We start from the raw sequence: 13,585 nt of genomic DNA on the forward strand, positions 1-13,585 counted from the left end.
ATTCCAGACTTTACTTCCCCCTGGGGATGATAACTGAAAATGATCAGAATGACATTGCTTGGTTCTTTCTTCCCAGTTATTAAAACTGCAATAGTATAGAAACGTAACATTCTTTAGGCAAACACAAATATGCTGCATGAATTTTTAGTTTGGAAAATGCATATTAGACTTCCTAGCAGTCATATACAGAACATATTTACAGAGCATTGATCGCAAAGATATTGTTAAAACTGTGCCGTATTATATACTTGTAATTTTGCCATGAGTTTCACAAAGATGAAGAGAAAACACCTTAATTGCTGGCTAGTATGCATCCTGAAACCTGAAAAAATGGAATAATTATTGTGTGAAATGTGGAACTAACAAAGATGAGCAAGCATATATTTCAGTTCAATTCAAAGGTAACAGCTTATTTAAATACCCTTTATGAAGCAAATCTTGTAATACTTTTATCTGTCCCTACCACATGCTGGCATTACAGAGAAGAAAAACAAAGTCTTTTGTATCATGGTTCTCCATTTCTCCTTAAAACCTTGTTCCAATCTGTACACCTCAAAGTACTTTGAATTAATTAGCTGGTATCCCAACCATAGCATCCCATCTACTTCTGCAAGCATCTTCCTCTTAACAACAAAAATGACCTCATGGAGGCAATTGTGTACTTTCTTTGTTATCCTGCTGGGTAAATTAAATCTCTCATTGGCAAGGTCAGAAAATATTATGGCTTGTACTATAAACTTCCAGATATCTTAAAGTGCAGTACTAGGAGCTGATTTTGTAGTTTTTGTTATAGCTGACCTGTTGGACCAATGTGAGAAAAGAAAAGTACTATCTTTTAAGGTCGATGACTCCCAAGCGTTAATTAAAATGTTGGTATTTTCCCATACTTCTAAAGCTGTTTTATAAAATGAATGGGCAGTTAATTCAAGGCAGTTCCTTTGTGCAGAGGAAGAAATAAAAGAAACCACGAATATAGTGTAACCAATCTCAATTATTACAAAAGATGGCCTAAGCAATGGGTCTTTTAAAACAATGCTAGTCTGCTTGTGGAGAACATCACAAAAAGAATGGTGCTGTGATTTGTGAAACATACTCAGCCCAACTGCACATGGGAAACCATGAGTCACGTGATCAGGCTTTTCACAAATACATTGGGATGTCAAAAATTCCCACCAACCATGTATGTACATTGGGTGCTCAGTAACCCCAATGTTAAAGTACTTTATAAAGAAACACTCAAACTCTCTTTTGTGCTACTGAAACCAAGTCAGGTGTAAAGAGCACATGAACACATACACACACACACACACAAATAAAAATAATTGGGAATATTTATTGTTTTAGAGGATGTTCTTCTCTTTAAACAGAAACATCTCTCTTATTTCCTAGAATAAGTAGCTCTTCTATACTAGAAGCAAAAACTATTTTGAGCCCCATGCATACTCCACTGAACTGACTGGAAGATATACATAAACAAAAGTGGACTGAAAACCTTATTTTGTCCCACCATTTCAGGAATGGGGACCATATAATAGTAAAGAAAAAGAAAGGCCATTTCGAAAACTCAGGATGTAGATAAAACAATTCAATCCTTTCCATTAGAAGATATTGTAGAAGCCAGCAATTGTTCCTTTAAAAAAAAAAATCTTGTTATTTAGAATACTTCCCAAAGTCCTCGTATTAAAAAGGAACATGACTATGTTTAAATGCAATGGAATTGGGTGAAGAACACAACCCAACTCTGGACTAGAAGTTTAGTCTTTTCTTTTTAAATACAGTGGCCCAATAGAAAAAACATGATTCTACTTAACCTCTTTGATGTGGGAATAAAAGACAAATCAAAACTGTAATTAATAACCCACAGGAAATGCTTAGACTAACAGACAAACTGATATCATTTATTTATACAGTATTTGCAGCCTTCACCTGACCCTTTCTTTTGAGAACATTTGCCACTGTTTTCTCTCTTCCATAAGGAAGAACAGAGCACCCAGAGAAAGCCACCTATGAAGTCACTGCTGGTCCACTGACATTTGGCACTTTACACATAGAATGCTCCCAGACATTATGTTTAATGGCACACTGCAGCACATACTTGGGTATCTCTCAGACAACTCTATGGATCACTTTTATCCACAGCCATTATGCTGTATTAATTCCTTACAATTTCTTTTTCAAATAAAACACCTTCCAAATTTTGTGCGAACTCCTCACACACTCAAAACCTCCCTTCTCTCAATCAGTAACATGATCTCCTTGGGAAACCTCTAAAACCTGTCCTCATGGTATGATGGTAGGCACTACTTATTTTCAAGTTAATGTATTTAAAAGGTAATATAGGAATATGGTTTGGATTGTAAGCATGACAACGTGAATGCCCTCTCTCTATTCAGGTAATGCTGTGTATGTTCCAGATGCAGAAAAAGGTATGATAATCTTAGGACCCAAACCTGTTTTCTAACTACCTTTTTCTGTGTCTAAATGTATTAGTGCTAAGATGATGTGTGAAAAAAGTGAAATGACCAAGTTTAAAATTCTGCCTCCAAACATCAAACACAATTATATCTTCAAAGGTCGCGTTGTATACAATTGTACTGTAACTTATATGTTTCACAGTTTTGCAAAGAAACCAAAACATTACAAAACAGATTATAGAGTGGGCCAGCAACTAAGGTGTTTTAAAATAACTTTTGTCCTGAATAGGTTTTTGTTCTCCCTAAGTCCCACATTTGGCTGTACAACTGATTTTGAAGAGAAATCCAGTTCTTGATATCTGTGTGGCTTTGTTTTGTTTTAGTTCACATAGTAAAGCCAATAGACAATATTGAAGAAGGAAAAAACAACAGGGAAGAATATGCGTGACCATCGATCTATGGCATTTACATCAGTCAAGTCAGGGATGGTAATTTTCAACTGAGAAGCACGTCTCCGTAGTCGGCTTTTCTTTTGTGCCACGTGCCGTTCCAGGGCATTACGGCCAAAGCTGTGTCTTGGTAAGCCAGCCTTCCGGTACTGGATACTTGAGGTATCGTAGGCCAGCATAGTGCTTCTAGGGTCACCAAGGCCTATAACAGCTTCAGAGGCAGCCATCTCATTTTTAATTTCAAGTGTGCTCAACAGAATGTTTTCATGTGGATCCATCTGGAAAACACAAGAGACTGGCTTAGCTGCATAATAAAAAATCAAACCAAATCAAGTGTTAAGCCAGACCTAAGACATCTAACTCAATGTCGATCTACCGAGAGTTGGCATACATAGATTTACTTGTAGATCCTGTATTTTGAAAGCACAGGCAAATGCATTATATGGCACTGTGAGTAGCCACATGTTTGTCTGGCAGATGTCTTGGAAATTTGCGGCACTGCCACTACGTACTTGCATGAAGTGCTGCACGTTGCAGGCCTAACAATTCTGTTCTGACAAGACTTATCATCATTGGCAATAAGAGTGAGCTCAAAAAGCTGCACAATTAGGATACATACCAGGTATGACTTCTGGACACTGTCCTGCTTTTCTCAAGATACCTGTATTGAGCACAGTCCTATTGTTTGGATGCAGTGCTAACTCCACTAAAAACAACTTTGAAACTCTAATTTCACAGTAATTCATATTTTGATGAAAAGATTAGAAACTTTCTGCTATCAGTGAGAAAGCTGGCCAACTCTTTTACATCTATGCTGGGACTTCCTTCAAGTTGCAAGTGCTGAGAATAACAGTGCTCACGTCAGAAACAATTCATCCTGGAACATCCCATCAGAACAGAAGACTGGCCACAGCATTTGGCTGTACTTCAGAGGCAAGACAAACCAGGCATTCATTTCAGAGTATAATCACATTAAATGTCAACACTGGTTTTGGAGTATTATTAATTTTGGTTTTCCTTTTTTAAAGTGCAAGAAGGTAATAAGTTTTTTTAAAATAATAATAATGATAATAATAATAATAATAATACCATGTTAAATTTTTGGCCTTAAGTGAAGAAAAGGCAAATGATTGGAGTCATATTGGGTTATTTGGAGAAAAATGAAGGATATCCATTCCTTATCTGTAATTTTCTCCTCAGAAAAGTAGCCATTGGCTATTTGGGACAGCCATTTTGATGGACAGGAATAAGTGCAAATCTTTTATTTTAATAGTTATTAAAATGAAACCCATATTTTTTCATTTTCTTTACAGTGATCTGATTAGAAAAGTAAATTTAACATTCAAACTGATAGGAAATACTGTGTTGACACACTATTAATTCAGTAATTTCTTTATATATTTTCTTAGAAAGTAATTTGAACCTTAGCAATGTTTTATAATCTTTGCAGGTTTTCTTAGTAAATCTGAATAAAGTGGCATCTTTTATTAGACAGACTCCTAATGGTATATAATGTCCGCTTCTACTACATGAGCATTTGTATACAAGCTCAGAATAAATTGCTTTCCATTCCAACGACTCCTTGCATGTATGGGATCTCAGATGCATACACAGGATTATCTCTGCCAAACTCACCACCACCACCCTATATCGATAGGATCTCAGGACCCTATATCACTGGCATCTCAGTCATATGGACACACTTTTTAAAAGTGCAACTTGAGCTTTAAAGACTCAAGTGTGGGCTTCTGAAAGAGGAAATATTTGTGTGCCATAGCAATGGTTCTTTGTGCCTTGATAACTGTGGTATAATCATTGCAGATAAGAGTCCACAAGTCACAGTGAGCCTCATAGAAGTAACTTAGAAATATTCAAACAAGCATTAGTAGTGAGTGTTTTGAATCTAATACCTAATACCAAGAGTTTTACACATCTAGGCTGCATTCCTATGCTCATTTACCTGGGAGTAAACTTCACTCAAAACATTGAGAGTTACTTCTGAGTAGTTATGTAGAAGATTGCTCTGTTAGAGGGGGGTGTTATAAATTATTATTGATGTAGGAGAATGTTAGGTTTTCAATTATTAGATTTAATTTTGCAGATATATTTGTTCATTGTTCACATGATACTATATTTAATACTACAGAAATCTACAAGATGCCACATAATTTTTAAAGCAAGGATTTTGAGTTAACTAAGTACTTTTGAAGCTTGTGCTTCACCCTTTAATTATAGAACCTTTATGTTTAACAAGGTTAAATTTAGTTAAAGTTATCTAAATTCTGTGTTCAGATCAAACCATGTGTATCTTCTGAGTTAGGAATTGTCTGAAATCCCTATATAATCTTTTTCTAAATACATGGAATGAAATGGTAATTTAAAATCTGTTCCATGTTCATGCACACAAATACCAAATTCCTGTTACATAGGATGTATTTGGGTCAGAAGACCTTTAGGTCTAGTCCAAAACAGAATTAACATAATTCTGATCAGAATGCCTGGAGCAGGTCCTCTACCACTTCCCATGAAACAAACAGATCAATACCCAAGCATACTCTTTCTGCAGTCCCATAACAAACATTTACATATGTATAAACATAGCCATTTCTTTTTCAAGACACTACCACTGCATCCATGAATTCTGAAATCAACCAGCCAAACCCTAACAGGGTTAAACAGGCAGGGGGGATTCCCCCCACAATAGCATATTCTAACATGTATTTCATGGCACTAAGCATTAAAGAATTTACCCATTGGCAAATTCTTTAAAGTTCAAATATTTTTAAAGCAGTATAAAAGGAAGGAAGATAGCCTTGTGACACAACTGTGAAACAAAGAGATTTTCAATTACAACTGAGGTTACAAAACATGAACATTGGTTAATCCTGGGGGAGGGTGGGTAGGTTGGATGGGGTGAATCACACAAGCAGGGGAGCAAAGCTTTTTGAAAGATTCATTTTCCATTTCCAGTCAAAGCCCAGACTTCAGAAGTTAAAACAGTCTTCAGCCTTCTATATACTCCATTGCAAAGGGAACTGTGCAGCCTGACCACAGATAAATTTGTTTGAATGTTTAAAAAGTATCTATACTCTCACAAGATGATCTTTAGAAAGTATTGAGTCTGAATGTTTGAAACAGAACCAAAAAGCCGAATAATCAAATAGATCAAGTTCTATTATGGCTAGCTTTGGAGTCGTCTATGGCTGCTGCAGAGATTCCATTACAGTTGCCACAATGGGAATAACTCAACAAGCTGCCACACACTCAAATAATTTAGTAGGAAAAGAAAATAGTTTTCAGCACAGATGCCATATAGTACTTCTCGATATATAGATTCTTATATGAGGTTTTCTGCTGTGATCAGACACTTCTTTGATAAAACCACAGTTTGAGAAGGCTGGAGGTCTCTACACCTTTTCAAAAGAGATATTGGAAATTACTTGATAGCAGTAAATTAGTAATGGATGAACCTTCTATTGTCTTATTGTAATGTGTGTCGGAAGAAATTATATGCTTATTCATAAAAAGCCAGGCTTCCTTGCATGGATTTAGCCCTGCACCTCACTTCCAAAATAGGAAGTGCGTCAGGTTAAGGTAAAGTAAATTGATAAAAACCAAAATTGACCTGATTTTTGGACCCAAAGTAAAGATTTGGGTCTTAGGTTAGGAAGATGACTTGCAGCTTCATTGCAATAGAATAGGTTCACTCATCCCTAATAAAAATGTATGCTTATAACTAAAGAAAAGCTTACAATACAACAGTGAGACACATTAATTCTGCAGGGCGCCTTTCATCCAGAAGGATCCCAAAGCGCTTTACAGACTTTAGAAAGCGACATCACTTCACCAACAAGTGCAGTCACCTCTCAGGCGAAATGTCGTGGCTATCTAACATTGCCAAACAACACACTATATTTTAGTATAGGAAATGAAGAATGCTGTAGCCAATTAAAACTATGCAGTGGGTGGGTGGGTGAGTGGTGGGGATGGTTCAGAAGGTAGAAGACAATTCATAATACAACCAAAATATGGACAGGATCGTGGCATTAAGATGCCAGCTCTTCTAAAAAGTGCCATGGGATCTTTAATGACCACTAATGGTCCAAGACCTCAGTTTTCAGTCTCTAAGGGCGTAGTCCTATGCATGTTTAGGCAGAAAAAAGTCCTGCAACTCCCAGCATTCCTTAGCCAGCCATTGCAATGGCTGGCTGGGGGATGCTGAGGGTTCTAGGACTTTTTTCTCTCTGAGTATGTATAGGATTGCTCCCTTAGAATAAAATCATTAGAAAACAATAAAATATACCTTTGTTGAATACATTTCTGGACAATGATATGTGCCAATTATTCTTCTGTCCTGTAAGTTAATAAAATCAAAACCAGTTTCCTTAGAGAAAAGGCAGCTGTTAGCTTTCATTAAAAATAACGCACTATAGGCTATTATGATAAACTATGCAGCACTTTAATTAAAAGCACAGGGCAATCTGAGCCAACAATCAGCAGAAGTATATCCTTGGCTTAGACATGCTGTTGTTGTCTTGGCCCTGACATTATAGACAACATGGATTTGTGATGGAAATGTATATAGATTTATTTATTTTTCCAAACTGGCCATTTTTTGACCAAGAAAGCAATTATGACATGTAGAAATTATTCTAGACAAAGTGAAACAACAAGTAGGTTTAAAAGGTGGTGGAAGGGAGTTAAAAATAAACTCTCTAGGTGCTGAAGGGTTATTCAGTCACAGAAGAGGATTTTTGATGGTGCAAGACAGACTTTAGGTAGAAGATAGAGAAATTGCACAGGGCAGGAAAGTAGGAAGGGTGAATATGCAAAGAGGGAAAAGTCATGAAAACATGGTAATCATGATGGTGTTGTATGATTCCTTTAAATGATAACATGATGAATGACAAAAATAGAATTCACTGATGGTCCTAAACCAACCCATAGAATCTTCACCAGAAAGCATGAGACGCTGCTGACCAGCCCAGCTTAAATAGAAGATACAGTTACAGGAGAAGTGTTTCCAACCAGTATCGAGAAACTCCAAAATGATGGCTATCTAAAGGAACTGTGTATAATACTTTAATACCTCCAGTACAGAATTTAACATTTGAAAATAAGTTTATTGATAATAAAAGAAAGTGATCATTTCTATTTGGGAGTTGCATCAAGTAGCTTCATGCAGCTCTATTTCTTGCTTTACTGGAGCTTTATGCATATGTACTTATCATTTACTATCTAACATGCATCATCATACTGACATTGTAAATCATTGTAAAACATTTGTACAGTTCCATAGCTTGAAAGCAACTTGCCTTTAAAACCTAGACTCAAGATCAAAGCTGTATCTACAATCATATACAATCATAACATTTTATCTGACTTTAAAAATCAAAAGAAAATCAAATGGAACAAGGAAAATAATGTGTGTGAGTTACATGACATTTTTAGAATTGGCTGTGCTGTCCTCAGCCAAAGAGATCAAAGTAAGACACTTTGTCTTATCAGTTTAATATTTCACCCCTAGTAGAGGCCTAGATGCAACTGGTAATTTCAATTCAATATGTGAACGTCAGCCTTCCTTACCAAAACTCTTGGTCATGAGCACCTCTTCCCTTTGCCTGTTCTTTTATTTCTCTGACTCTGTCCTTATCATTCCCCTGTTCCTTTGGGTTGTTCTTTCTTTCACCCACTTTCCCTAGACTCTCTGCTTCTTTTTCCCTGCTGCCTTTTCAGTTCTCTGTCTTTTCCTTTGCTGTGGTCCTATTCTAAGCCTCATTTTTTCTGTGCTACACTTCTGTAGGAGAGGATTGGTTCCTGTAGGATCCAAAGGCAATCACAGACCCTTAGGATGAAAGCAGTTCAGCCAATGACAGCAGAAGACTTCCTGTGTGCAATACCTGAAAGCCAATCTTCTCAGATATTTTACCATCATTATCACAAAATCCCTCAGTGTATTACATTATAGATGATCGGGCTTCTCAGACAGCCCCATCGCTGTGCAATCTCCAGTTTGAATAAAATGTCTCATCAAGGTACTATATAATTTTAACAAAATGTGAAATAAAATTTTAAAAGTCACTGAAATTAGTGTTGATTTTACAAATTTGCACAAATTCATTTGCCAATCAATCTGTCAGCCAGTATTTGTACAAACACAACTAAAATATTAATCTTCGGTTAATTAGGCAGAAAAAATGCCCCTGTTTTGTAGGTCATCTCTTTCTTTCTCTTTGAAAGGTTGACTTGAGCGGTGTTGGAACTCCTTCTGCGTAGCTGGAGTCCAAGATGATTTTTAAGAGTATTGAAAGTGGTATGTAAGAAGCATAGTATCCGTGCTGTGCACTCATTTTTTATTTCTTTTCTCTCTCTTTTTTAATGAGCAGTCCCTATTGCTCAGGTTTGCCAGCTTTTGAATCACTACAAAACATGTAAAAATGGCTTACCAGATGGAATAGTGGGATGTGAGTAGACACCACAGACAGCCATAACTCTTTCATGTAATTTATAACTATCTGAAATAACTATCACTCTATTTCAGTAACAACTATTAGGAGGAATGTAATCAGAGCAGCATGCAGATGTAACAGTGCAGAACTAACCGCTTAGGCCACCATGCCACCTATGAATTTCCCCTTGTTTTTATGTTATTTTTGATTCGATTTGCACCAGCATCCAAAACGGGTAAGAAAGGCCCCATAAGGTATCATACAAGGGAGCTACAACCCAATTGTTCAGTGGTCCTTGCATGGTACAGGGGTACCATGAAGGAACTGGGAAGTAAGCACCAGCACAGCACAGAATGGATCCTATGATGTTGCATAACGGCATAGTGTGGTCAATGGGTGGCCGAGGCCTCTCTTTCATTACCCCATGCCACAGTCTATGAAATGTGTGCTGCCATATATAGTGAGATAAGATGGAGTGCTTGCTGAACGATGAAGTGGACAAGTGCAAAGGGAATCAAAAAGCCACTGATACAACAGGTGCCATATAATTTGGGCCCAGCTAGGTTTTGCATACATTACTTCCATGAAACTTTATGTAGTGGTACATTGCTGCATTGCCTAAATGTGGCATTCTGAAATTATTGCAATGGACAGAGTCCTACAAAGGTGACTTGCCCTTTTTTATGATGTCACCAGGAATAGTGATACAGACTGTACAGAGAAGTTACCTTGTGACTTTTTCTGCATCAGGCCACAGGCTAAGTCTGCTACCGCCACCACCACCACTACCACCACCATCTTACATTACATTCATAACAAATACTTTCATAATGCTAGTGGAGAAAGAGCAAACAATGGCTCGTATACTGCTGGCTCATAGTAAATCCATCCTTATATGGCAGCAATGTGTACAGTTATCAACAACGGCTTTTATAAGCTTTTAAAAAATGCTTTTTAGAGCAACATATGAATGCAAGTTCAACGTGGAAAATATGGACAAAAGGAGTAATTTCTTGGGGAGGGCTTTTAGTTTTGACAGCACTCTTAAGCTGCAAGGTCTGGAGTATAAAGTCTGGCAGTATTCTTAACATAGCTCAGGACTCTTTCTTATGTGGTGGAAAGTCATGCATCGGAGTTGCAGTATATCCTAAATAGTAGAAATTGTTCTGCATAAGAAAAAAAATCCATTTGGAAGAAATTATGTGTGGTCATGTCCTGAGGCTGAAGGAGATCATTTTACTAAGCCTTTCTCACCCTCTGCCTTCCTTCTTTAAGGGAGCAATCCTATAGGACAGAAGCCCAAATGAGGGAGTCCTCCCATGTTGGAGTGGTCTGAGTATCCAACGCCTTGCTGGGCCCTTGCTGGCAGGGCAGAAGAAAGAGCAGAGGTTAGGTTTGCCTCTCTATTTTTGCTTTTAGATGGGCTCAGAGAGGCTGTTGTATCCAGGAAATCAATGGCTTCTTCCCTCCCCATCTATCAGCACACCACACTCCCTCCCTCTTCTTCCCATTCCTGATGTTTGAGGATCAACCTCGGGAGCCACCGCAGAGCTTGAGGGTGGGCTGATCCACAGTCAGACCTCCCCTGCTGAGGTCGGAGGGGCTTCAAGTTTGTTCTCTAGTCTTAACCATCCTTCACTCCCTTTGCAGCCTTAAAATTACACATCTTGCCTCACCACTAATTTCAACAGAAGCAGCTGCTTAAGAGATATCACGCAAAGGGCAAATAAAGGAATAACTGGTCCTGTGATAATTGGTAGCCTTTCATCAACTCAGTCTCCCCTTCTTCATGTAAAGTTACTTTACTATTTTGTGCTTTTTCCGGCGCCAGCAGAAGGCCTGTTTATTTCCCCCAGCATTTTTAGCTTTTTAACTCTGCTGTTTTAAATCTGCTGTTGAATTTTAAATCTCTACACTGCTGCTCGGTTTTACTCTGGTTGCACTTTTATACTACATTTTTTTAGCCATTATATTTTATATTGTATTTTATGCTATATTCTGTGGTTTTAATTCTTGTGGACTGCCCAGAGAGCTTCAGCTATTGAGAGGTATAGAAATAAAATAAAATAAATACTCATTTCCATTCTTTAGGACCCTCTTATAATTAGAAGAAACAGTTGCCACCGAAATTCCAGAGAAAATGGTATCTCTTTAATGAGTTCTTCCCTCTCTACCATAATGTTTTTAATGTAAATTTTCAATTTACAACATAACACAGCATCATCAAAAGAGTATATTTGCCCTTGTTCCATTCAGTTATTGGCATCCCTGTGTAGAGTGGCCATGTGTCCTATTTTACCAGGGACAGTCCTCTATTTGAAAGTCTATCCAGTTTAAGGAGGACTGCAGACCGAACAAACACACAAGTCACTGGGTATAGTCCTTACCACTATGGTAAGATGTACTGTATTTCTATTTAAATTATAGTAATTATTTTTAAGTGTGTGTGTGTGTGTGTGTGTGTATGTATGTATGTATATATATATATTACACAGACAGAAATAATTACTTGTATATCTGCATATGCAAGTGTTATACAAATCAGTGTCCTCTTTTGATGACACATTTTCTCTTCTTTAGCAGTGTGTAAGTAGTTACCTTGTGTAGGGATGTGTAAGTGGCTACCTTGAGGCAACTGTAATGAGTGGATAAACTCTTAGCTCCCATTATTCCAAGGGTCTGTGGATTATTATTTTATGCTGTTTGGGGATTGCAAAATGGATGCAAACGTAGCATGAATGAATAGGCAGCTGGAGATTTAGTACTGAGCAGGGTTTAAGGGAAATGGCACAGCTGGTTCTCTCCATCAGCACAACTGAGTTGGCAAATGCAGAGCCTCATACTTTTGTCCTCCATCCTCTTCCCCTGCTCCCCTACTCTCCCTTTGGTGGTCTTCCCACTGCAATTCTCTCTCCACTGCCTCAGCTACCAAAGGTGTTGAGACCACTGAGACTGGAGACCACTGCTACACAAAACAAGTGATAGCACCATCCACTTCAGCTCTGCTGGGAGACCATCTTCAGAATGCTGGTAGAAGCTCCTCAGCTTTCCCTCTCCCTATTCACTATCTTTTGCCACCTCTTCTAGATAGGGAAAATTAACAAAGTGCCCTGCAGCCAGTGGCTGAGACAGAAGCACTTTGTCAACTATCTTCAGCCAGAGAAGGAGGCAAGTGGGGTGGTGGAAGGCTGAAGGGCTTCAGCCAGCATTTACAGAAGCACAGGTTCGTCAAAGGTCATCTATTCCACCCACCTGCCAATGCAAGAACTCCAGTACAACAGCACACCCAATATGTGGTTATCCAGTCTCTGCTTAAAAAGCTCTAAAGAAAGGGAATCCACTACCTGACAAGGCAGTCTGTTCAATTCAGTCATATGCCTCTCTGTCCCAGGTTAGTGGTCAGGGTAGCTCACACAGTTATGAATACACTGTTATGAGTCCTTTTCTTATATTACATCTATCTCTAGCCTTGGTTTAGTTGTGAAGATGATTTGCGGTGCTGAGAATGCTCTACAAGCATTTTCCCCAAACAACTTATTGCGACTATTTTCAACCTAACATGGGGTGAGCAAAGTTAATGAGATTGCAGTATATCAAGCTAGGATCCTGATTAAATATTTCAGTGCAATCGTTTTAATGGCCTACAATTTCGAGTGAGTTTCAAATCTTTAAGGATGCAGCTAAATCCCAACATTAGATTAAGAGTTATGCACGTTCCAAAATAGCTTTCTCCTATCTTAGTTTCTGACAGGTAAATAGCCATCATTAGTTTGATGATCTCATTTGGCTGTTGCTTGGCATTGGGTAAGAAACATACTTCAGCTTTTCGGATATGCTAGCTGTGGATCCCTTACATAACACAGACTACTGAGCAGAGCCTTATTCTCTGCTATGCAGAGGACTCTTAAACCATAGCCAACAGGTCACATAATATACTTTATCTAAATGCATAGATGTTAGCAGCCATAACACATCAGACTACTTTCTATAGACAGGTTTGGCGCATAGAACCAATATGAACAGTTTTATAACATATCTTGAAAAAAACTTTTCAATTTCCCAAAGAAGTATTGCTATATAAATGTATCCACAAAATGGCAGACCTTATTTGTAAACCATTGGGTGGGATAACAGTTTGGACAAATACAAAATACAATTTGCAAGAGAATGCACTTGAAATACAAAAATATTTCCAGCAGTAAACTATCAGAAGTTTGCAAATCTGCATAATGATGTCCAATAAAGGCTGAGTTTCCTAGCAAAGAATTCTAGG

General features: G+C 37.9%; 1 protein-coding gene across 8 annotated transcripts in view; it reads right to left on the bottom strand.

The window, feature by feature from the left end:
* Positions 1–2,460: 2,460 nt before the first annotated feature.
* The window catches only part of GABRB2 (gamma-aminobutyric acid type A receptor subunit beta2), a 133,770-nt gene continuing 122,645 nt past the window's right edge, over positions 2,461–13,585 (bottom strand). For 6 of the 8 annotated variants that reach the window (XM_063120542.1, XM_063120544.1, XM_063120538.1 and 3 more), the window contains 2 exons: positions 7,167–7,217; positions 2,461–3,141 (listed from right to left, as the gene is read on the bottom strand). In XM_063120542.1, the coding sequence (XP_062976612.1) occupies positions 2,794–3,141; positions 7,167–7,217 (399 nt within the window). In that variant the 3' untranslated portion in view covers positions 2,461–2,793. The remainder of the gene's footprint in view (positions 3,142–7,166; positions 7,218–13,585) is intronic. The other 2 variants (XM_063120543.1, XM_063120545.1) reach the window with 1 other exon arrangement.

The sequence above is a fragment of the Elgaria multicarinata genome, chromosome 3, assembly GCF_023053635.1.
Source record: "Elgaria multicarinata webbii isolate HBS135686 ecotype San Diego chromosome 3, rElgMul1.1.pri, whole genome shotgun sequence".
Classification (NCBI taxonomy): Eukaryota; Metazoa; Chordata; class Lepidosauria; order Squamata; family Anguidae; genus Elgaria; species Elgaria multicarinata.